General features: G+C 40.8%; 1 protein-coding gene across 9 annotated transcripts in view; it reads left to right on the top strand.

Moving 5' to 3' along the window:
- The window catches only part of SNTG1 (syntrophin gamma 1), a 781,246-nt gene that overhangs the window by 570,909 nt on the left and 183,634 nt on the right, over positions 1-26,703 (top strand). For all 9 annotated transcript variants that reach the window (XM_068237377.1, XM_068237369.1, XM_068237370.1 and 6 more), the window contains one exon: positions 24,505-24,562. In XM_068237377.1, the coding sequence (XP_068093478.1) occupies positions 24,505-24,562 (58 nt within the window). The remainder of the gene's footprint in view (positions 1-24,504; positions 24,563-26,703) is intronic.

Genomic DNA, 26,703 nt, shown 5'->3' on the forward strand with positions numbered 1-26,703 from the left:
GTTAGTTTTCTATAGCTCAGAGACTGCCTTTTAAATGTGTTCCTCTATTTTTAGCATGATTATGAACAAACTGTTTGCCCGCTTTGTGGAGCTTCTTTTCATGTTGGATTGTTGTGGCTCTGGACAATTAACAAACTGACACATCATTGCATTCCAGTGGTTCTGGAGATGTGGCTAGCTTGCAGGGACAACAATGGGTGATTTGCATATTCTGCAGTGATGCATCTTTGGAGACATAACAGACACACTCTAATCTGATTAATCACAAATACCTTCCGTTTTAAGAAGGCAGAGGTTTAGTTTCTTTCCATACTTAGTTCAGTTTCTCCCTGATGTCTCTCTTTCCATAGTGCAGTTTTAAAGTGGGATGAAACCTCATACTAACTTTAAAAAAAAATCATCTAGTGCGGTGATGGGAAAACCTGACTCTCCAGCTGTTAAGGAACTACAAGTCCCACAATGCATTGCAGGAGTCTGACTGCCACAGTCATGATTCATAAAGGCAAATGCATTGTGGGACTTGTAGTTCCTTAAAAGCTGGAGAGCCAAGTTTGCCTATCACTGATCTAGTGAGAAGTGACTTATTTAGCTCATCTATCCTGTTGTTGTTTAGTGTCAGATTTAGGAGAAATGTGATATGAAAAAAAGAAAATAATATTTCTGCTTGTTTCCATGTTTACTGTTTCTCTGTGATACCAAAAGTTACATCACCTGCCATTTTCTTTTCTTTCTTTTTTTTTAACCTAGCTTAGTGTTACTGTATTTTTTGGCTATAAGACTCACTTTTTCTCCCCCCAAAAGTCAGGAAAAGAGTCACTGTGCCTTATAATCCAAATGCAGGGAGTCCAAGACTTGTGAGCATCTGCCAATATAAACCTTCAAATACTGTGACTGGCCTACAAATCTTTCCACAAAACCTGCCCAACCTACTTTCCAATCTTACCCAGAGGTACACACCTATGCTCTCTCTCCGCTCCTCCAATGAACTTCTCCTGACTGCCCCCTGCATCACCCAATCCCATGCATGCCTCCAGAACTTCTCAAGAGCAGTGGAACTCCCTACCTTCCTCTATTAGGGTTTCTACTTCCTACAACATCTTCAAGAAGGCCTTCAAAACTCACCTTTTCACTCTGGCCTACATCCCCCCCCCCACTGGTGCTCTAAACCCGCAGCTGAACTCTGGTCCCGTACCTTTCATGTCCCTACCTCTCCCTCTAGTTTGTGAGCCTTTGGGCAGCGTCCTCCTCCTCCTTGTGTCTCCTACCTGTTCATGCACCTCCATTACCGTACACCCATCCTATGGATCTGAGTGAACTTGATTTGCCTAATCTTCATGCTTCCATCCAGTGACAACTAAGCATTACCTTGTACTTCTACTGTGCTGTGTGATCTGGTTTGCATGTATTCCTGTATTGTCTTATTGCCGCATGTTACCCCTAAATGTTGACTGTAACCTTAACTAATGTCCAGCGCAGCGTAATATGTTGGTACTCTATAAATACAATAAATAAATAAGGTGAGCAGAGGAGGACACATGAGGTACAAAGGAGGCATAATCCACAAGATGCTCCTTCACCATGGATACACCAGGTTTAGTATATTTCCCCCCCCCCCCCCCCCCCCTGGTTTTTGTCCTTAAAACCTAGGGGCATCTTATGGTCAGGAGTGTGTTATATCCCGAAAAATACAGACATTTTTCCTCCCTACTGTCACAGCTTACTGAATATGCAAATTATCTCTTTATGCCCCTGAAGCCAGGCTTGCATCCAAAACTGCTGGTATATAGCTAGCCTATAGCTTTAAATTTTACAGAGCCACATCAACCTCCACATCCAGACAGCCTGTTTCAGACATTTGGTCATCCTCCATGCATGGCAGGGATTGATATGGCTCTATGGGATAGGACTTGGACCCAGTAGTTCTGGATGCAAGCCTGGCTTTAGGGGCATAAAGAGATAATTTGCATATTCAGTAGTGGGGCATTGTGGGTAACGACAGATGTTCACTTAAAGCTGAATTATTGCAAGTCCCTCTGTTTTAAGAGGGCAAATGACACTAAACTTCTGATCATGGTGTCTTTATCGTATCCAAAATAGCAAGCTTTCTGTTATTTACATGCTGAAATTAGCTTGTTACTGTAGCTCAAAACAAAAATCCTGCCCCCAATCCTGCTGGCACTGTGCAGTTCATGCAATTAAGCAAAAACACCCAGATCATATAAAAATAAGTACAAAATTTGGGGACATGTAGGGACATATATTTGAAAAAAAAGGTGGCGATTACATAACTTTTGGGGGCGCTATTTTTTGGCAGACTTATTTTTGAATGTTACAACCCCCTTTAACTACCTGAGGACCCCCTAACGCCAATGGGCGTGTTCAAGGCGGCAGCCTCAAGACCGCCTAACGCCAATAGGTGTCAAGTCCTGGGGCGGGGATTTGCAGGAGATCACGCATGCCAATGCCCGCGCATCTCATGGATGACGGAGCTCCGATCCGCCATCAGTCGGCGTTGTACCCCTGGGGTACTCAGGAGCGATCCGCTGTGATAGGCTGATGGGGAGGGAGGGTTAGAAAAAAAAAAACAGGGAAATTTAATTAAAAAAATAAAATTAAATACTGTATATATTAAAAATAAACTAACAATCCTGAGGCGATCTGACCCCACCAACGGAGATCTCTGTTGGGAGGGAGAAAAGGGGGGGAACACTTGTGTGCTGATTTGGACGGCCCTGCAGTGAGGCCTTAAAGCTGCAGTGGCCCAATTAGAAAAAAATGGCATGGTCACTAGGGGGGTGTAACACCACGGTCCTCAAGAGGTTAAACCATTGTACTCGGTTTGGATTTCTGGCTCACATTTACAACAGCCAGCTAAAGTCCCCACTCGTATTATTTTTTCAGCAAATTTCAAGTTTAAACTATAGAATCTAATAATAATCACAGGTTAACGTTTTGGTGCAGCACTGTTTTTTTTTTTTTTTTTTTTTTTTTTTTTTTTATATATAAGCTCTTTTCGTAAGCATTATGTCTTAGGATTATCTTTACAATTGTTGCCTCCATATTGCAGCATGAAATCACATTAATCTAAGAAGGCTTTGAGCAAGTGGCAAAATCATTATATGGGTTAAAAAGAATGTACTCTAAACTTGACTGAATGTGATGGAAGCACAGACTACTGTGCATATCATTAGACTGTAAATGTCAAATATAGAAATTATGCTAATGTTGGATTTGCAAAGGGACGGTGACAGGAGACCAGCTATGGAAGGCTATCATGCAGCTGGCAGGAATTTGCCACAAAAGGCAAGGGAATGAGAGAACGCAATCTGAATAAGTGTGTCCTAAATAAAAATAGAACATTTTTTAAAGGTCACTTGACCCTTGAAATGGTCCTTATGGGACCCTCCATTCCTCTGAACAACAATTACTTAACTGCATGGTGTTGTATGTTGCCGTCCCCCCAAAAAAAGGGTGAAGTTAGACACCAAAAATTATATTTATAGGAACAAATTACAGCGAATGCAGTTTTAGAGTTTGCTATTTTCAGGCTTTGTAGAAAGCCAAATGACAGCAACCCACAGAGGCAACACAGTGTGCAGCTCTGGTCGGTGTGGTTAGATGGCTGTGTGCCTTAATAAAATACTGTTATTTAGGTATGCAGAACATAACATGGGCATGGTGAGACCAAGGAAGGAAAAGTTTATTTATGATTTTGCTTTTATACCATCCATCAATACCTGCTATGCTCCTGTCACACAGCTGGAAATTTGGACAATTTTAAAATATGTAATATATGATGATGATGATGATGATGATGATGATGATGATGATGATTATTATATTTACTATAAAGGAACCGGTTACTCTCTAAAAGTAGTGGCTGGATAGTGTGCTGGTTAAAGCGGACCCAAACCAAACTTTTTTTTATTCAAAATATTTAGTTGCACCACTCTGACACATACAATGATAAATAAACACTCCTTCAAGCCTATGAGCATTTCAGTACACAAGCTGAGATCACCTCCCCTGTGACATCATCAGTTGCAGCCTGTGTTTTGTTTTTGTTTTTTATCTCCTCCACCAGTCTGCCGGATTCTGTCCCGGCAATATGAAAGGAAGGGAGGGGTTCCTCCAATAAATGTAAAATATTTTATATTTGTCATCATGCAGCTGAAAAAAGGCTGCTATTTATTATTATAAGTTAGAAAATAGATTTTGTTTCTGAAATCTTGTATTTTTAATTTGGGTCCACTTTTAGTGTTCTGCCTTTGACATGGGAGACCAGGGCTCAAATTCTGGCTAGGGCCAGTACCTATTCAGTAAGGAGTTCAAGGCAAGACTCCCTATCACCGCAGGGTGGCCTCTTGAGTGCGTCCTAGTGGCTGCAGCTCTTGAGCACTTTGAGTCCGACAGGAGAAAAACGCTATACAAATGTTCGGATTATTATAAAATAGTAGTGGCTTGTTTGCACTGCGCAGTCCTTCTGCTTGACTTGTAAATGTATTATTATCGTTATCATTATTAACTCATAACCCTAACCTACAAAGCTCTCCACAATCTCTCTCCCCTGCATATCTCCACACTAGGTTCCAGATACCAACCCAATTGCAATCTCACATGGCCTTCTTTTGTCCTCCTAGAATTACTTCCTTGCAGTCATATATATATAAGATTTTGCATATGCTTCACCCCTCCTCTGGAATGCCCTCCCACAACATATCTGTCTCTCGCCAACCTTTGATATCTTTAATTGCTCTCTTAAAACTCACTTTTTCCGACAAGCATACGCTCTACCTCAGGCCATTCTCCCGTTATCCTTTAGTCTCCTCCTCTATCGCATGGGTGCTTCAAGCTCTGCACCTTGGCTACCCCAGACACTGCTTTATTTGATCTGAGGAAGCGGACTGTGCTCCGCGAAACACGTTATCATTTTTGTGTCTGATTATTACATTTCTTTCCTATATTGGCGTTGTCCCTTCTTCTTAGAGGTAAGCCATTTTATATTTATTGATTATTTTTTCGGGTGCAGTCTCCCTCCCAGTGATATTGTTTACAGCCCCCTAGCTATTAGAGGTTGCGGTCAATTGTTTGTTTTGTGTACCCAAACAATCGTTTTTTCTGGAGTGCGACCCATACATTTGAAGACAAAGAGCCTAAGTGGGGACGGGATTTCCTCACTTGTTTTTATACTGTGGTTGCTGATCTTGCAACCCACCTTTGTGAGTACCTTATCACTTTGTATTTATTAAGAACTTGACATTAATATACTACACCGTAAGGGGCTCCTGGTCTCTTTCTGTGTTTTTCCTGTATCCGTAGGAAGTCTTGGGACTCCTCTAGACTACACACCTCCTTGCCATGAATTGTAGTTACGCACTGCTGCAGTACTTATAATACTCTAATTCTCAATGCAGTGGTAAAAGTGGCAGGAGCAGTAAGCAAGGGATGGTGATAGGGTGGGATTGTTGTCAAGGGTGGTGAGAAGACTGCTGTAGGAGAGAAAATGTCTGCAGTTATATTGGCATGTGGCTGGACCTTGCAGTGCTTGCAGTGAAGTTGAAAGAGCACATGGATACATTTTCTTTCCAACACTGGCATCAGGGCTGGTTCTCTCATGAAGCAAGGTGCATCAGGCACAGAGATTACAGGGACAGCATTTGTGTATTGTGCTTACACTAACAGCATGCAGTCAGAGTAGGAGAAGTAGTGAGAGGAGAGCGAGGTGAAGAGGCCATCATTGGGGAACAGCAGCTTGTTGTGCTGTGTGAGGAGTCTGACAATGAGTGAGTTGGAGGGAGGCAGGAGAACAGAAGTGTTTCATTTGACTTGCACAGCAGAAGGGAGGAGATGGCACTGCTGTCCTGAGTGACTGAGGAGAAATGAGTGGCTGAGCAGTTTGTTTGTCAAAGACTCACAGCCAGCCAGTGTGCTATTATGTTGAGTTGCAGCATGTCATGGGTGGGGGGGGGGGGGGGGGACATCCTCACAAGTTTTCCTCAGGCAGCAAAAAATCTAGAACTGGGCCTGACTGGCATATCTAGCAGACAGCCTCCAGCAGTGACTAGCATATGCTTCCTGGGACATGGGAAGCCTTAGGTTCTGGTCTCATACCACACAGTTTTATTTTCCTATTGACCAAATCTATGCCATTATTTCCTTCATCCATCATTTTAAGAAATAACACTCTCCCCCCACTTCTGGTGCCATGTCCCACACAATAGGGCAAACAGTGGAAAATATGTCCATGTGCAACCAGTGCATAACAATTTTACTGGTAGTACTGAAATAAAAATTATGCAGCGTGCATTACATGAATAGTGCAACTTGGGTTACCCATGTAATGCTAATGTTGATAGGGTAACACGCGGTACACTAGCAATGTGTGCGTTACCTGGGTAACACAAGTTGCATTAATTGCATACATACGCTATACAACTGGCGTAAGTACCAGTTGAATTGTCATGCTCTGCTTGTGCATGGCAATCTTACTGCAGTCTGGTGAATAATTGAGTTTAAAATATATTTTTTATTAAATCTGGCAATTGTAAAATACTAAATATGTAGGTTTCACATCTTACTTCATACATTCAGGAAGTTGTCTACATCCCCCCCCCCCCCCCCCAAAAAAAAAAAAAGAATTCAGTCAACCTTACAGAATACCTAGTAAGCGTATAGTGACGCAGAACCACTAGTAAAGTATAGGGGCTGAAAGAGACTGAAATGCCCTCCTACTAAAAAGCAAAGCTGAGTGTACTGGGTCACCATGATCTATCTGGGTATTCTGTTGTACTGGTCCAAGCCCTATATCATAGAACCATATCAATGCATGCCATGAGGACCACAGAGTCTGAAACAGGCTATCTGCATGTTTGGTCTATATGGCTCTGTAATAAAAGTTATAAACTATTTTCTTGCTATACACTAGCTGTTCTGGATGTGAGCCTGGCTTCAGGAGCATAAAGAGAACATTTGCATATTCAGGAGTAATGCATCATGGGAAACCAAAGTTGCTCACTTAAAGCTGGACTAATGCAAATAGCTTCTGTAATAAAGAAAATTACATTCAGTCAACCTTTAAATACAGCAGTATAGCTTGTGAAAGACGTGCTCTCTCTCCCCCTCCCTGCTTTCCTTTACAACTCCTAGTACCTGCCCCTTTCGTTGTACATAACCGTGCAACACAGTTACTTAGCCTATCCTCTTTAACACACACAGAGAGTCAAAGTGACTTCTCTGTTCTTATAACAATCAACCATGTCCTGGGACTTTGTTGTACACACTACCTCCAAACAATGAAACAGTATTGCACAGTTTAGAAAAGGCCAAATGCATGCTTTTGACTCAAACATTCATTTTCATGTTTGTGTCTTTCTTTGTACAACACCATTAAATATACGGTATATTCTATATACTAATAATGATGCATACCTTCCTCTACAAGAACTTACACTAACACAAATAATGAATTAAAGTATGTGAAAGTATGTGAAAACTACCACATTCCCTTTAAGATGGGTGATTGACTTCTTGGTAACGTCTAGAGGTAGACAAAATTGAAATCCACTTTTTGCAACAAAGTACCTTACGAAAAAATATTGCCTTGTCAGCTCTGGAACTGCTTTCATTATTATACAGAGTTAGCCTCATATTAGTAACGGCTGGATCAATAATAATAACATCCCAAAAACATGTCTTGCGTGCTCTAGAAGCCATAGAAGGCAGTTTCAGACTATCTTTTCATAAGGAAAGCTGTCTGAAAAGAGAACTTGGGGTCATTATTAGGATATATGCTTGAAAACCTGGCACACTAGAGATCCCAAGACTCTACTAAAGCTATCCAAAGATGTATTCAGTTTTCCTGGACGAACAGTAATGCAATCGAGGTGTGAAAAATGAAGTAAAAGCCGCAATAAACCATCATTAATTCACGCAGAGAAGATTACCAGTCAAGTTCAAACAGCTACAAACAACTCAATGTGTGTTTACCTGTTAATCCCTATGATAAAATGCTTAAAAAATAAATATCACACTACATTTGCATTATGCATTAACTTACATTTTGCCTAAAGCTTTTTAAAAAGCAGCGTAAATGGTGATAATAGGCAAAGTGCGAGTCCATATTAATCAGTCAGATTACCAGCTATTCTTTAGATAACTTGATGGCAGAGCTTTATATTATCAAGACTAACCACCTCAGCCACAAAGACTGTCACCAATAAGCATGTTCTTCTGAGCCCACGTGGTGTTAGCTTGAACTTCCTGGAGCAGAAGACAAGCCGCACATGCTGACACCTCTGCCATGTCTGCTTCCATCTCATACCATGCCTTCAATCTCCTCATCCGTGGCAGCTATGCTTTCTCCTAGGCTGGCCCCTGATAATGTCATCACCTGGCCTCTGCTCACTGCTTCTGTGCTTAGTGTGTGGGACTGGACACTGATGATGTCATCACCTGCCTTCTGCCCCACTACTCACTACTTCAATACAAAGTAATGGGTTGCCTGACTATTACTTTAAAATGCATGTAGATGGATTTTTCTTTTCCAAATTTCAAAACTAAACGCCGCCGTTGCAGTATTGTTATACTGCGCAGGGCATGTAATGGTAAAGGCCGGACCCTGAACTACATCTCCCTCTGAGTTGCAACAACTCTGAGGGGGAATAGTATTTTACACTGCCAGGAATTTGAGCGGCAGCAGGGTGAGCTGTTATTTGGCTCACTCTGCGCCCAGCTCACCGGAAGCGTACATATTAGTATATGTAGGATACCTATTCAGCATTGCAAGGAAGTGGTGCAGAATGGTGTTTACCCTTCTACACTATCAGGATTTTTTTCCCCACTTACTGTGGCCGTATCGATCTGAGAGTTTGTAATTCTTAAATCTTGATGTGAAATTTGGTATTGCATTTTTGGCTTGTAAACAAATGTTAGTCCTTAATATTTTTTTTAACACTTTACAGCATTAGGGTTAAGGTAATCTAATACTTTCTTTTAGGCTTCTCAAAAAAAAAAAAAAAAACCTCCACAGGAAATTAGGTGCTACCTAAACTGTTTACAAGATCAGAAGACTGAACTATGAACTTGCTTAGAAGCTTTGTAGTCTCTAGTAGCTGATTTACCAAGGTCACCGCTGTGGGCAAATAGTCTTTTTTGTCCATTTATTAAAACAGTCATGCCTGTCAGTCTGTTGCTTTCAATTGGACATGGACTTGGTCTTCATTGTTTATCGCTCCTCATTGGCAAGTGTGTCAACTATTCAAACACTCAGTGCCAAGAGATTGCATTGATTTTTTTGTGCATGTGCTTCAAATGTCCAAGTAAACAGCACTATTGATTATTTCTGCAGTTTGACAAATTCTTGGGAATTCTGAACTCTGACATCTGAGACTGAACACTCTCTTTGAAATATTTTATTGATCAGTGTAATGCAAACTAAGACGATTTTAACTCAAATTTCTAAAAATGGCCTGACTTGGCTTTTAACAGAAAAGGTTAGCTGGATTCTTGCCTTAAAATCTGAGTACTGTTCATATTTAAAGGGAACTTTAAAAGGGATATGCAGACTGCTATATTTATTTCCCTTTAAACAATACCAGTTTCCTGGCTGTCCTGCTGACCATCTGCCTCTAATACTTTTAGCCATTGACCCTGAACAAGCATGCAGAATAGAGGTTTTTGACAACATTCTGATAAGATTAGCTACATGCTTGCTTCAGATGTGTGATTCAGACACTATGGCAGCCAAAGAGATCAGAAAGAATGCCAGACAACTGGTATTGTTTAAAAGGAAATAAATATGGCAGCCGTCATATACATTTCAGCGCTTCTGAATTAGTTAAATGCCAACCTGATGCACAGATCTCAACACAACTATGAAAATTATGCAAATACATGAGATTGTTAACCCCTTCAAAAGCTTAAACTGAGAGTGCAGTCTGTTTTGTGTGTAGTACTTATACCTCCCGCTTCAGGTTGCCTTTATGGGAAGAGTTGAAAAGGATGCTGATAAAATAGGGGGCGGGCACCTGCTATTTTTATCTTTACTTTGCAAAGCGGGAGCCCTTTTCAGCAGGATGCTGGCAGATAGAGTGAGACATGGGGGTTTGGGGTGGGGGGGGATTAAGGTTAGGCATCACAAGGGGGGTTAAGTTTAGGCACCACCAAGGGTAGGGTTAAGGTTGTGTATCACTAGGAGAGTAGGGTTAGGTCAGGTCATAGTAAAATATTGGTAAACTAGTAAAAAGGCCTGCCCGTTAAACGGGCGCTAGGTCGCAGCCACTACCCCCCGCAATGCGTGCACATACGCATCCCACTTGCTCATTCCCCACCACTGACTGAAGTATATGCACACAAGCAGCTGCTTGCTTAGCAGTTGGAAAAAGCTGTTATTTCCCACAATGCAATGAGAACCTCTGTGAACCACACACAGCAAACTGTCAGATCTGGCCCTGTGTCCTAACTGCCCTGGCTGCGCACATGCTCAGTACAAAAAAGCCAGGGACACACAACCATTCAGTTGATTACACAGGGACACTTGCATTTTATTGTATAGGATGGTACCAATATTTTACTATATGAATTAAAGGGGCACTATGGCGAAAAATTTTAAAATTTAAAATGTGCAAACATAAACAAAGAAGTATGTTTTTTTTCCAGAGTAAAATGAGCCATAAATTACTTTTCTCCTATGTTGCTGTCACTTACAGTAGTTAGTAGAAATCTGACAGAAGCGACAGGTTTTGGACTAGTCTATCTCTTCATGGGGGTTCTCAGGGATTTATTTATTTTCAAAAGCACTTAGTGAATAGCAGTTGCTTTATCCAACTGCCAAAAAACTCTGTAGCGAGCAGGGACGCTGGCCAGCATCATTGTTTAAATCCTTTTTAGGGAATATCTTTATAAAGAATAAAAGCCTTGCTGAGAATCCCCTATGAAGAGATGGACTAATCCAAAACCTGTCGCTTCTGTCAGATTTCTATTACCTACTGTAAGTGACAGCAACATAGGAGAAAAGTAATTTATGGCTCATTTTACTCTGGGAAAATGTACTTCTTATTTGTCTATGTTTGCACATATTTTAAATTTTACAATTTTTCGCCATAGTGCCCCTTTAAGTAGTAGAATTTTACAGATAATCTACTATCCACTATTTCCTGCACCCTTTTCAAGGGGCACCTTTAATAAATGTACACTCCCTTTAAGCCCAGCCTTTCTACAAACATAAATAAGCCTTCTAAATCTTTGTTCTCTCCTAACAAAGCAATCTTCTTCTTGCCACAAATGTTTCACTTCTGCTCAGCCTCAGACTCATCTCTTACTCAACCTGTCATCATATATTTTATTCATTGGGTTTGCAAATACATACTTAAAGCTTATTTTTTACACGTTTCCTGTTTTTGTTTTTTAAAGTACAAAGAATAGCAATTGTTTGCAAGTAATGCAAATTAGAATAAACAATTCGCTTAATTGCAAAACATTTATTTTAAAAAAAAGGGTTCTTTTTTTTTTAAAAAACAGAGCTATATTCTTCAATAAAGTCTTTTTTTTTTTTTTTTACACCTACATACATCTTCTAGACCTGCAAGGATAGGTTTACACATTTACTACTATATTATATCTGTCTATGTAGGTGATTCATCACACTCAGCTACGCCTTATATGACTGCGCTAGAAGTAGCCAAAGCACTATTCAAGTAAATTGACCAGAGTTCAAGTAAATTGACCACAGTGGGTGTATTGGACACACTTGCATTTGATTAATGATACTATTTTGTCCAGATAAATACCATTTAATCATTGCTTTATATTTTCTATTCCTTTTAAAACATTGGTATGTCCTCCTGAGTGCCTTTATATACACTTAACTGTTTATACTTGGCTATATACTTTTTTCTTAAAGGGCACAACAACCTAAATTTAAAGACTGTATAAATCGATATATATCAGATGCAGAAAACAGTGCTATCATTGTTAGATTTTTTTTATTATTTATATTTATAATCTGTTATTTTAAGAGATGAAGTATATTGTTTTGATTAATGGTTTCTCAGATCGATAACCTATTTAAGGACACTGCCTCTAGCCCCCTTTTAGCCTCAAAGAAAACAAAGAAGCATAATGCATAATAAGCTAAATAAACAATAGCTTCTGACCTGTCTGCATTTTGCTGTTTGATGAAGTGCTCTGCTCCACATCAGAGTATAGCATTTTATCACCCTTCTTTCAACAATAAAAGAGTGTTATTGAGATTTTTGTGCAGCATGGGCGCAATTCATGGCAAATCATGGGCATGCTCAAAATGTGGGTGTCTGTAGCTTCTGGCATCGTCTAATATACTCTATCAAATTACATAGTCTGCTCCATTGTCACCACCGCACAATGCTGATATCTCCGTTACCAAAAAAATATTGCAGGCTACTTGAATATGTATTGTCGCTTCTTGTTAACCTTAAATTTCCAACTGTAGTCATAAGGCAGGAGGCTCTCAAGAGGACACTTTGAGTGCCAAACGTATTTAGGTTGAATTTTTATGATGTAAGGATAACTGAACATCATTCGTGCAATTCAAATGAACTGTTATGGTGGTTGTTATTATCATTTCCAATCTTACAGCACCTATATTTGTCATTCTTACTGCACTTTATTTCTGTTTCACCCATGTGCGCACAGCTTTGGCCTTCACTTGTGCAAAATTGGGAAGATGTGTTTGCAAATATGTGATGCTCAGAAAAGCCTTTTTAATCACCCCTTCCATTCTTAGTTTCCTGCAAGAGCCTCCCTCAGATAGCACAGTGTTGATGGCTACATTTCCTTGGGTCAGCCTGGCCAGGTGCTACTGAAGTTTCTAGGCTCTTAACCTCCCTGGTGGTATGATATGTGTGGCTGCGCGGCTGCAGGAGGGTTTTTTTCAAATTTTTTTTTTAGTCCCCCCGTACTCGCCGATCGCTGCCGGCACTGCTTGCCCATAAGAAAATCCCGTTCTGAACAGGATTTCCTTAAGGGCTTCCCCCATGGCGACGAACAGAATGACGTCATCGACGTGACGTCACAGGGAATCCCGATCCACCCCATAGCGCAGCCTGGCGGTGATTGGCCAGGCTGCGCAAGGGGTATACGTGGGGGGGGCCTGTATCGTGGCGGGTAGCGGTGCATCGGCGGCGGACGGCGGTGATCAGACCAAACACGCAGCTAGCAAAGTGCTTGCTGCGTGTTTGAAAAAAAAATATGTAAATTGGCCCAGCAGGGCCTGAGTGGCACCCTCCGGCGGCTTACCCCGTGTCACACACGGGGTTACCGCCAAGGAGGTTAATCTGATGTTGCATTTGATTTTGCCCTATGACTTTGATTTTGCAAGTTGTCCACTTGCCTGACCTTAGCCTGTCTACTGAATTCTGCCAGTAATATGTCTGCCCCAACCTCAGCTTGTGACCTGGAATATACTTGTCAGCCTCAAGTCCTGGCCTAAGCCTGTTTCCTCATTTATGCCAGTTTGCAACCAGTCTTAACCTGAATTGTCTTATCTGCTCTTCAGATCCTGCTCCACATTGTGTCAACTGTTTTCTCTCACCACTAGTGGGGAAATGTCAGGGGTTGGCGCCTAGTGGCTACTGGGCAGCAAAGTAGTCACTAACATAGAAAGAGCCCATGCCTACTGCCAGTGACAAAGTCAACAAAGCCAGCTTCTCTTTATAACAATGTATTACGCAGCAAAGTATAATGGATTATAGTGTTACATATTACAACAGAAATACAAAAATTTGCTTTCCTAAAACAGAAAGAATTTGCGATAATTCAGGTTGGAGTGAGCTCGAGATGTCTCCCAGAGCACCACTGCTGAATATATGCAAATTAACCATTGTACCCTTAGAAGCTAAACACACCTCCAGAACCGCTGGAATGCAATGATGTGTCAGCTTGTTAAATTGTACAGAGCCATAATCCATGGATTATTATGGCTCTGTACAATTTAACAAGCTGGCACATCATTGCATTCCAGCGGTTCTGGAGGTGTGTTTAGCTTCTAAGGGTACAATGGTTAATTTGCATATATTCAGCAGTGGTGCTCTGGGAGACATCTCGAGCTCACTCCAACCTGAATTATCGCAAATTCTTTCTGTTTTAGGAAAGCAAATTTTTGTTTTTCTTAACATCTTAGTAAGGGGGCTTTTAGGACCATTGTAGTCCCTTACACACTCCAATGGGTCACCATGAGCTTGCTGGTTAGTCTATATTACAACAGAAAGTGCAAAACAAGTCATCGTTGGATAAAAAGACTTTGCAGTACATATCATTTTTAATACAATCTTCTTAGACTATTGATTTTAAAACAATCGATCAGTAAATATTTTGAACTGATCTATTCAATGCACTAAGATCTGATTTTTTTTTTATCTCGTCTCTCAATCAAATGTCTGCATTTGGTCAAAACAATCACAGTGAAATGATCTTTCTTATCTTGCCAGTTCATTTTCCAATGCATGCAATGGTTTTATCAAAATGGAAGTGCTTTCAAGCAGTCATAATTGAAATGTGTCTAGCATTGAAGGTGACCGAACACTCTATATGATCTATAGATAAAATGGTGTTGTGTTTGCTGAGTATAGAAAAGTTAAAACAGAATGGAATATGGATTGGTTTCAGAAGGTGAGTTTTGAGAGCCTGTTTCAATGTGTTAAAGGCAAGTGCAAATCTGATAGGACAAGACCATATTTAAGCCGAATAACCATACATGGCTTTAGTTTGAGGCTTTTCAGTTAGTCAATGGGAATCACTAGGAAAAAAAGAAAAAACAACCAGATACTTACCTGAGGAGAGGGAAGTCTCTGGGTCCTACATAGCCTTCCCGCTCCTATCTCGGTCTCCTTCCCTCGAGCTGACTCCCCCATTTGAATCCCCTGTTGTAGGGGACTTTGAAAGTCTATGCGACCCAAGTCTTACCGAAGACAGGCGGCTCCATACTGCACATGCGCGAGTGCACAAGAGAGGATGCTCGCATGAGCGCAATATAGAGCTGGCCGTCTTCGGGGGCACTTTTATATTAAATATCATGGAAACAATCCCTGTAGCTGTATATTGGTATATAGCACCACCCTCCCACTGATACTAGTCCTAGGCTTTTTATCACATGGAATTCTCCCCACCCCCAGAGCATTCTGGGACACCAGATATGTTTTATACTGGCTTTTGAATGCTCATTAACCAAACATTCTGTAGAGATCACTTGCCAGTATTAACTTGTTGCCGCCTGTGATACATTTCTGAAAGTAAATCAGGGAGAGGAAAGATTCTCCAATGGGCACACATTGGCAAAAACAATTATAAATGAATATTGTTAAAAAAAAAAAAAAAAAAAAGCGATTTTGATGATGATATTTTGCTTGCAGCTCCACTTTAATTTAAAAAAAGTTGCAACTTAACGCTCACACACACACGAATAATTCCACAGTTTGTGTCTTTGACTTAGTTGTTTATAAGCCAAGTACTGCACTTGCCATTTTCTTTTTAGTCTTTCTAACTAGACAAAGAAGTGAGTGGCGGAGATCGGGAACACCCCTAGAGTAGAATTTAGAGTTATGAATGAAGAAGGCATTGATAGATAAATAAAAAGGCAAAGAGGTTGGTTAATGGGATGGTTAGTGGAATATCACAGAATGAGGCTTGAACTGTAGGAGAGTCCAGGCATTGGGAATGACAAGGCACACCACTATAGCTTGGATTTGATTACGTTTCTAAAGTGAATTAGGAGTGAGCATATTTGCTGGCAGATAGAGGCAGCAAACTGCAGTTTTATGATGGATTGCAGAAGCAAGATTGTTGTTATATGTGGATAGACAAGGGGAATATTACTTGCAATAATTGAGAATAGAAGATCTTATAGCATGAACTGTATGTTTAGTGGACTCCATGGGTATGCAGAGGTGTATTTTGGAGCTGCTTTGCAGGCAGAGGTGGCAAGATCTGGAAATGTCATGAATGTGGAGAGTGGAGGACAATGCAAAGATAAAGGCAACTCTGAACAGAAAAGGTGTTTTAGGAATGCTACATGTCGCCTCACTGTGAGTAAAATCCTGTGATTAATAATTGTTAAAAGCAGACTGAACATTGATTTTATGGAGCTGCCCTTATTTTAAAGAGCTTTAAATAAAGAAACTTGATTTTAGATGGTGCGGACCTTTAGGATTTAAATAATTATTATGAAAAGACAGTCCACCAGTCTGGCCACACAAAGTGCAGAGCTGCAATGTCATGTGACCACCAGCAAACAATACTGCTTTATAACTATGCATTTTGCGATGTAGAAATATTAATGAAACATTAATGCGATCTCAGATTAATGTTATGGTATCTAAATGTTGGTAAGTATTTTGATATTAAAAGAAATCATTGCTCCCGATCGTTTCCGCGCTCAATTTCTAATAGCGGTAAATGGAAAAAGATAAAAACGAATTAAGATAAGAGAATCGAGCGCAGAATCCAGTGCGAAAAACAGAAAATCTTACCGTGTGTATCCAGCATACGATGTGCAGGTTCTAGTGATAGCAATTAGTATTAGACCAATAACACTTTTTCCTCCTCATTACTTATCACTTTTTTAACTAGTTTGCATGAGCTATTTTATTTGATCTCAGAAAGTTGGAATTGCTCATGTGTTAATTACCAAGCTATAGGCTGTTATTTGTCTGCCTTATCTTGGGTTTTTCTGCCTGGTCAGTTTCATTTATCGTTTTATCTCTTTGTTTTTGTACATCATTATTAGTGCTTCTTCAAATCATGCTCCTGAGAATTGAAATCTCTGTTCTTCTTTGTCTGCCTAAAAAGCATTGGAGCATTTCCTGAGCTGTACACAGCTGAGAACGGCTATTGTTGTGTCAATTAGTATTTTTGATGCATGCTGTATAGTTACACTGCGGAGAGGAAGATTCTATCATCTTTAGAATATTTGAATAGTGTAGAACCCAGGCACTGCTGTGGAAGTCATACAACTTCACTGAGGTTAGGTTCACAGTGGTCAGTTGCATGACACACACGTTGCGTGTGAACTGGAATGAAGACTGGACATAGACTTTAATACAAAGCCTGCATGCAGCAAGTTAGCACTCCAATGAATGCCTATGGGCCTGTTTCCACTAAACACAATTTTTCTGATGCAGATTTCCCATAGACATTCATTGGAGTCGGTTTTTCTGCATCCAGAATCTGCGTGTAGTGGAAACAGGCCCTTAGAATAACGTGATCAGTTACAACGCAGTACTGTGAACAGGCCCATAGGATTGCATGGGCATTCAGTTGACATGGAATTATTTGTCAACGCAACTAAGCACTGTGAACTAGCCTTGAGGGCTCTTTCACACCAAGATTTTGTGTTTTAGGGGACGTTAAGGTCGTATAACGTGCCCCTAACGCATGGTTGTGTTGAAGTTGGACGTCAGATTGAGCTGCGTTATGCGGCTCTTGGTGCCCCGTTTTCGTTCTATACTGATAGAACGAAAATGGCGCATGCGTCAAAAGACTGTGGAGACCACGTGATCGGAACACTCCGCATCACGTGGTCCCGTCAGCCAATCGTAGTACAAAGCGGCTGCTCCAGGAAGTAAACACCACAGTGCAGTGAATATTAATTAGCCATGTGGCAACAAAAAAAAAAACAGACATTACTGAGCATGTGCAAACAGTCTAACGCAGCAACATACGAGTATAACGTACAGCATGCTGCACTTTCATTTAACGTGCAGCGTTATACTCGAACGCAACGTGTGCACTGTGAACAGCTCAATGATTTTTCATTACTGTGAGTTGGGCTGCGTTACAGGCTGCTGTTACGTGGGACTTTAACGTCCCACTGTGAAAGCAGCCTGAAATTTTTTTTTTCTTTTCTGGTGTATGCGTCATTGTTCCCCTTTTTTATTTTTTACTTTTAGTCATATGAGAATGAGTAGTTCGGCCCAGTTAGAATTTTATAAAATCTGCCTATTTTCCGATTACCGCGGTAAAATTCTGCATTTTCTGATTGGTCCAATACTCTGAAATATTATTATTAACCAACTTTATTAACAAAATGACAAAAAAAAGTCTTTCCTCTGTAATCCACAGAATGAGTAATCTGCATTTTCGAGAAATTGCAATTTCTGCAGAATCAGAAATCTGCATTTCTGACCATCCCTATCCCTAATGACGATTATAACTGCATTCCATCCCAATACAATAACACTATAGTACCTTTGTCCTGCCTGGCACTAATATTTCCCTGCATGGCCCTGGCTCCTGATTGGTGGACCAAGCTTTATGGAGTTGTCCAACAAAGCAGCTGAATTTTCATCACATATCAGTGCTGTTTGGTGTGAACTGAATCAAGTGACCAATACACAGAATAAATTTGAGTTTATCCTGAATCTGAACCTGAACACCAACCACAAGAAGCCAATCAGCTATTTTAGTTTTTTTTTTTACTTTAAAGTCGACCACCTGAACTCTTGCACAGGACAAAAGTCAAAAACAGATACATGCACCCTGTATGTAGTTACAGAGTTTAGCCTGTTTCATTCCCCCTCATCTGTGTCTAATCACAAGTTGTAATTTGATCTCTCCCCTGTGTCACATGACTGCCATGGCAGAGATGGCAGATAAGCTCATTTGAAAGCACAGGATGTTAACAATCTGTCTGCTTCCATGAATCAGGAAATAGAATCAGTGCAGATTTACTTTAGGATTTGTATCAGCTGTAACAAAGAAAAGTGTTTTGTTTAAAGGTTATTATTCTGTTATGTATCTTTTAGAGCAGAGAGGATGTTCTGAGTTCAGGTCCGCAGTCAAATACGCAAAACCAATCTACAGTTGTTTGCGACTGGACTGTGCTGAGTTTTTATTCACATCTCATAAAAGCTTCTAGTTCGCTGTGTAATGTACACTGCTATGATCATGAACAAGTGTTTTATTTCATAATAATTATGTCCACAGATATTGCTATTATGAGACTAGCTTATTCTCACTTCACATAGAGGTCATGATCTGTCTGACACTACAGCAGTTTCCTTGCATGTATTACAGACACTGTTGATCTCATGCAGTCAACAACTAATTTTTTATGCCAAGTTTATTTGAAGTTCAGTAGATAAGGAGGGGGTACAACATTAAATAATGATAATTAAGTACAATCAAACACCCTGAATAGAGTGCATAGAAACAACATACAGCATTTAGCCAATGGCATTTAACACTCAAGGATAAAGTGGAAGCACTCAATACAGGGAAAGCTGTAGAGGCACTAAACTCGGCACGTGAACAGGATAGTAATAATCGAATACAACATATAAATGTAACAAAAAACATTTTACCTTCAGTACAACATAGAGCTATTTAACACTGGAACGAGAGAGTCACTCTCCAGTTAGGTAGGCAGCTTGAAAAAGTTTAGCTTGGCGGAGCCTGACACCCAGATAATCAGATATGAGATTATGGGCTTGATTCACAAAGCCATGCTAACTGTTAGCATGCTTGTGATAAGCCTCTAAACTCCATGTAGGCGTGATAAGTTCTGATCACACGCAAAGTCCGGCGTGCAAAGTTTTGCGTGCGCAGCACGGTGCGCATTCACCTCTATGCGACAATTTGCGCGCACCGCACTGTGCGCGCGATGTGATTCACAAAATAGTGCTAACCTGCTTAGCACCCTGCTTATCACCCTGCTTATCACGCCCAAAGGTGCTAAGTAGGTTAGTACGGCTTTGTGAATCAAGCCCTATGAGTGTGTAACATGCTCAAATTTTGGTGTACCTGCAATTATTCCAGGCGTACCACATATTTTGATTCACAAAGCCATGCTAACTGTTAGCCAGCTTGTGATAAGCCCCTAAACTCCATGTAGGCGTGATAAGTTCTGATCACACGCAAAGTCCGGCGCGCAAAGTTTTGCGTGCGCAGCACGGTGCGCGCGAAGTGCCCATTCACCTCTATGCGACAATTTGCGCGCACCGCACTGTGCGCGCGATGTGATTCACAAAATAGTGCTAACCTGCTTAGCACCCTGCTTATCACCCTGCTTGTCACGCCCAAAGGTGCTAAGTAGGTTAGTACGGCTTTGTGAATCAAGCCCTATGAGTGTGTAACATGCTCAAATTTTGGTGTACCTGGAATTATTCCAGGCGTACCACATATTTTCAAATTTGATAGAGGCATTTCTATGTCGATAGACAGCTTTACGCATTAACAGATTTAATCCAAACCGTACAAGTGGGGACCGTTGAAGTTGTCCAGTTTTAAGTGAGCTGTTTGCGAGCCAGATGGAGAACTTCTAACGCAAATTGTCTATGGAATTTGCCATGTAAAGTAGCAGGGAGAATATTAAGAAGACATATTTTAGCATTGCAGGTAAGTGGGCAGCCCATATGATCATTTAGGAATTTTATTATCTGTACCCAAAAAGTGTTTACCTGAGGGCAAGACCATACTATATGCATAAAAATACAGTTTGCACAAAATTTGTTGAGGAATACTACTCTAGTTCCAACTTCATCATGCATGGTTTTCAGGTTAAGAAAGAGGCGGCAGAGATTAAGTGCTGTAGAGCGGTCAGGCACAAACCCAGACTGGTCCCTATGTATTAGAGAGCGTGAGACTGTACTTAAACGGCGTACAAGCACATTAGCTAATATCTTCACATCGGTTTGGAGGAGCAAGATTGAATGTTATGCTTCACAGCGAGTGGGGGGGGGGGGTTATCTGGTTTTAGTATCAAGGTAATAATGGCTTCTCTCATGGAGTAGGGAAGTTCTTGTTTGTCTAAGGCGGCTATATATAGTTGTAGCAACTTGGGGGCAAAGAATGTATTTTATATATAGTTCCATGGGTAGCCCATCCGACTCGGGTGTTTTAGAGGCGGGGAAAGAAGAGATGGCCTCTTCTATTTCTTTCACGGTAAGGGGGGCATCTAAATTAGATGCCTGTGGTGGGGACAGAGAGGAGAGCTCAATATCATTTAGGTAGGCTGAAATCTCGGATGCCGATCGGGCAGTCCCACTAGTGTACAAATCACTGTAAAGGGAGGCAGATCTATTAAGGATTTCTTCCAGGGAAGACATTACCCGATCCCCGCATCCTCAACCCCCAACACAACCTGAGGAGTCTGCTGTTGACGTGAAGTAGGGCTGCACATTTGTCACCGTTTTCATATCAGTTCTGTTTGGCATATAGAACCTTCTTGTTTGCTTTCTCAATCAGCAGCTGTTCGAGATCACGCAGCTTGAGTTTGTAAAATGTTTCATTCATTGGATCAGGGAAGTCTGCATAAGCTGTTTCGGCATTAGTGCTTAATGGGCAGAAGCTTCAAACAACATGTATTGTGATTTGACTCTTTTGATTTCCTTCATAATACATTTTCTGAGATGTAGTTTAGCTACACTCCATATAGAAGTAAAGTGGGCCAAGTCACCTTGCAGTGAGAAGAATTTTTTGAGTTAATTTTCAAGCTGCAAGGTGTCTACCACCTTTCCCAACCAGAAAGTGTTTAGCTTCCAAAGGTTTGCTTTAGGTGGGAAGGACCAGGCGAAGGACACCACACAGGGAGAATGATCAGAGAGAATAGAGTGGTAGTGGTATGTAGCAGATAAACAGGAGTATGCTGGGGTATTAGAGAATTTATTATGCCAAGTATCTGCGATAGAGACTAACTGTAACATTTTGAGTAGTTTAGTGGGAGCCGAGGATGCGGTGGAGGCAGGCAACTTGTCCAGGTGAGGGTAGAGGACATAACTGAAATCGCCTAACCAAATGGAAGGAAGATGTGGATGCAGAGCTACAAAGGCCAATGCTTTCCTGATTATTTCATATGACAAAAGGAGGGGGGTATACAGTATATGGCCAATATAAGCAGAGACATAACATATAATGAGCAATGGATAAATACTATATATATCTGCCCTCTTTGTCTATGTCAATAGTAATCAATTGAAAATGCACACGTTTTGTAATTAAAAGAGACACCTGAAGAATGAAGATTGTGAGGTAAAAATTGAGCTATAATGCCAACCAATCCATGCCCTGCATAATAAAAGTGGCATAGTAACGTCAAAGTGTGTTTCCTGTAGAGTGATTACATCCACATCTTGCATCCTAAGGGAGTGCAATATCACTAGTCAACAGTGAATTTAAATGAAGAAAGAAGGGACTTACTGCTCTTCAACAAAATTTGAGTGATATAAACATGTATATGTCAATATTCACACTGTCCCTGCTGTACTGCATTTTGATGGACCTGACCGCAGACTCGAAATGGATTAGTCGAACACTGCAATGATTTTCTGTGGGCTAGTCCACATATTTTCCATATTTGTTTTGTCTATTCTGGTCTGCAGGACTGGACAGCAGGACAGAGCCAGGCCTAATGAAACTCTGCTTCAGTAATGCAGAGAAATGTATTTTGTGTCTATATTTAGTAGAAGTTGAGAAACTTTTTAAACCAGTTGTTTGTTTTTTATTGTTAATCAACATGTCCCTCCTCAAGCATTTTTAACCCTTTGTTCCCATTGCTGGTGTTGCAAGAATGGTTGAGTCGGCCAGAGTAGCACTCTGCCACCTTAGCAAAACTTGTCCGCTTTCTCCATGCAGGTTGGTATTATTTAGGCAGTGAATCCCCATGTAGTCCGGTACAGTCATTCTGACAATACCAGCATGGAGTGTAGAGATTAAGAAAGGATTACAGGGAAAGGAGGAGGGACGGGAGAGAGTTTTCCATTTTTATTAAATAATGGAAAATTTAAACCCTAACACGTCCATCAAAATAGAACAATACTGATCTATTCTAAGATGAAATGAGATGTATATCATTGAAGTATTCATTTACTGAATGTGACTACAGATACACATAATATTAATATTTTACAACATTCACAGAAGCGCCACGCTTAAAGAGAAACCGTAACCAAGAATTGAACTTTACCCATTCGGTAGCCGATACCCCCTTTCCCATGAAAAATCTATTCCTTTTCTAAAACGGATCATCAGGGGGCTCTGTATGGCTGATATTGTGGTGAAACCCCTCCCACAGTGTGATGTCAGCACCTCACAGCACTGAGGTACTGACATCACACTGTGGGAGCCTTGTTGCATTGTGGGAAATAACAGCTATTTCCAACTGCCAAAAATGCAAGCAGCATCTCCTTCCAGTGACATCACCTGCCAGCAGTAAAAATGTCACTATGTGATAAATTTCAGGATGTAAATAAGGGTGAGGAAACCTTTTACAATGAGCAAACACTGACTAAATCATGTATACATAATTATTGAAAAAAAATTAAGCTTTTTTAAAAATTATTTTCACTGGATTTCCTCAAAGCAATCTTGGAAGCTACATGTAGCTTCCAGGACTAAACAAAACTTGAGCGCAGGGTTTGCGCGATCAACGGTAAAATGCGGTAGGGACATTAAAAAAGCACTTGAGCAACGAGCACTGTGACTTTTGTTTAATGTCTGTTCCAACACCCGTCTGAACTGGTCCTTGGGGTGGAAGACCAACCATTCTACTGTCATGTTTTTACTTCATGTCTGGCGCCCATCTGAAGATTGAACCGGGACTCCACCTGGATAGGTTGCAAGTTGCTTTTCCTTTATACCACTTCCTAGCAACAGCATGCACAATGTTTCGGTCATCAAAACCTTCATCAAGTCACTTAACCACTTAAGGACCAGGGCTGTTCTTTGAGATCTGCGCTGCGTGGGCTCTCCAGCCCGCAGTGCAGATCGTGAGCAAGGCAGGGTGATCAGACTTCCCCCCCCCCTTTTTTTCCCCACTAGGTGGATGACCTGCTGGGGGGGGTCTGATCGCTGCCGCTCCGTGTGGCCGAGCGGGGGGGGGGCTCTTTAAAGCCCCCCTCCGCAGCGTTTTCTGCGCTCCCTCCTTCCCCTTACCTCCAGCTTCCTTATTATCCTGCGCAGGACGGATATCCGTCCTGCGCATTGAAGGATAGGCTTCAGCCTATCAAATGAAGCAGAGCCGTATGATGTAAACAGCTGGGATTTCTTCCCCGCGTGTTTACATTAGGCGTGCGAGCCGCGATCGGCGCCTCGCACACTGTTCACGGAGACAGTCTCCATGAACTGACATGGAAAGGCCGCTCATACGAGCGGCCGTTTCCATGTAATAACCACTTAAACCCGCCGCCTATGGGCGTAAGGCGGTCCTTAAGTTGTTAATGAAGCTCTTGGCAACTGAAACTTTGCACATGCTGTTGCTGTGGTGTGATATAAAGCATAGCAACTTATGCAAATGGAGTCCTGTTTTTTTATAGTTTGGATTTGTACTTTGGATCACCAGGAATCTGGACCTACTAGTTTGACTTCCTGGGACAGATTATGTGGATTAAGTGGCAATTGAGTGGGGTTTGAGAGTTTGCACACTATTGGTGCCCAGCTGATGCATGAATTTTTTTTTTTGTTTTTTTTTATTATGCTATATATAAAATGTTAAGTTCTTATTTATTCCATATTTATAATATTTCTGTGTTTTTTTTATAGGGAGGAGCTGAACATAATATCCCAGTAGTTGTATCGAAGATATCCAAAGAACAAAGAGGTATGTCAGCTAAATGTCCTTTCCCCATCAGCATGTTACTGACAAGAGATGCTCCATCAATTTAGTAGAGCATTGCAGCAGTGTTAGTGATGAGACTACTTTGTAATAAATGGAAAATGCTGTGGCTACACTGAAATAAGATGAGAACCCAAAGAAAAAAAAATAAGGAAGCTTTGATTAAACATTGTTTTCTGTTTTAGGAGCTATTTCTTCATCACTATAGAGTAATTACTTTAGCTGTAATGATTTAAGAAGATTTGTACACATCTCCTTCACTCCTTAAATCTGAATATATTGAAAATATGTGTCCAGTCTATTTCAGGCTACCGTATTTACTCTTGAGTATACCATTATTTGAAGACTTTTCAGAAATATAAACTTACAACTATAAACCACATGCTCTAACATATTCCATTTTGTAGACTGTTATACAGCTAGGGGATCATGGTACTGGTTGGTCTTTACTTGACTGCCTATCTTAGTGTTTCTCAAACCTGTCCTTGTGACTCCCCAACAGTGGATGTTTTGCAGGCAACCACACTTATGCACTGGTGGGGTAATTTGTGTCTCAGCTACATGGAATCCACCTAGATAAGACACTAATTACCCCACCTGAGCATGGATGAGGCTGCCTGCAAAACATGCACCATTGGGGAGACACAAGGACCGGTTTGAGGAACACTGGCCTATCTATATGCAATTGCAGCACTACTCAAACTGGAATTTATAACTAGTTTTGTCGATGTTTACATCATATAATATAAATATGACCTTAAAAACCATTTCTTGCTTTTGAGGCAATATACCTGTGCTTCACAGGACTTTATCCAAAGTCCCGGGATTTGGGCTTGTAATTTTTAATATACAGTAGTAAAATGAGAAAACCAAAAAACACAAAATGGAAAAAATACATCTTTATTTCCAAATAAAATAATGTTGCCATACATTGTACTAGGGATATAATTTAAACATTGTAATAACTTGGACACATGGGCAGATAAAATGTGTGGGTTTTAACCACAGTAGCATGTTTTATTTTAAAACTTTAATGGCTGAAAATGAATATAATATTTTTTTATTATTATTATTTCCATTTAAGTGCATATAAAATAAAATTATCCTTAGCAAAAAGTACCACTCAAAGAAAGCCCAATTTGTGGCAAAAAGAAAACCATGTATAGCTCATTTAGATGTGATAAGTAGTGATAAAGTTATTGGCGAATTAATAGGAGACGTTCTGAAATGTGAAAATTGCTCTGATTCATAAGGATAATACAACCTAAAGTGGTGAAGTGGTTAAACATTGGAATAGAAATCTACATGTCACATGATCTCTCTTCTATTTTTTAACTTCTCACTTTGCCTCAGCCTGTGCCTTGCAGTATAATGGTATGTTGTAATGTATGCAGTACAACTTGCAGATAACATGCGGCACGACTTTCCCATTCTGTTGCTTTTGCAGGGAACACAACACCCGCTATGAATGCAGTCTTAGATGAACTATTTTTTTCCCCCAGGAGGAAATATTTATCACTTTTTGTTAGGACACCTCATCAGAGCCTCCTGTCTCTCTTTCAGCTCTGCCATTAAAGTAAGTCTGAAGCGATAATAATAAAAAAAATACAACATCGAAGGAGAGTGAAGGCTCTGTGTCCTATAAAGCCTTTCCGTTCCTCCTACAGTGCCTGCGTTCTAGCTTTGGATCCCCCGTTAGTCTCCGACCGATGGGTTGGAGACCACTCACTTCCGCCACTGTGGAGACTTGGGCAATCTTCAGGAGCTGAGTGCTGCTCCATGCTGCACATGCGTAAGCACACTCTCTCGTGCATGCGCAGTATGGAGCACTCGGCTCCCAAAGATTGCTGAAGTCTACTCAGCGGGTGATCCAGCGCTGGAACAAAGGCCCCGTGAGGAGAATGGGAAGGCTCTATAGGATCCAGAGCCTTTCCTCTCCTTAGCTGAGTATCTGCTTTTTTTTTTCCCCGCTTCAGACTTACTTTAAATTAAGCCTTTTACATTTGCTTAAAAAGAGAACAAATATGAGAAAGCTGCTGGCCTGAAAACGAGCTATTTCTCAGGTGGCATACTATAATTAGCCTGTGTGGAGAGCAGTGACTCTGCGATATGTAAATACACCGCAT

Source organism: Hyperolius riggenbachi, chromosome 5, assembly GCF_040937935.1.
Source record: "Hyperolius riggenbachi isolate aHypRig1 chromosome 5, aHypRig1.pri, whole genome shotgun sequence".
NCBI lineage: Eukaryota > Metazoa > Chordata > Amphibia > Anura > Hyperoliidae > Hyperolius > Hyperolius riggenbachi.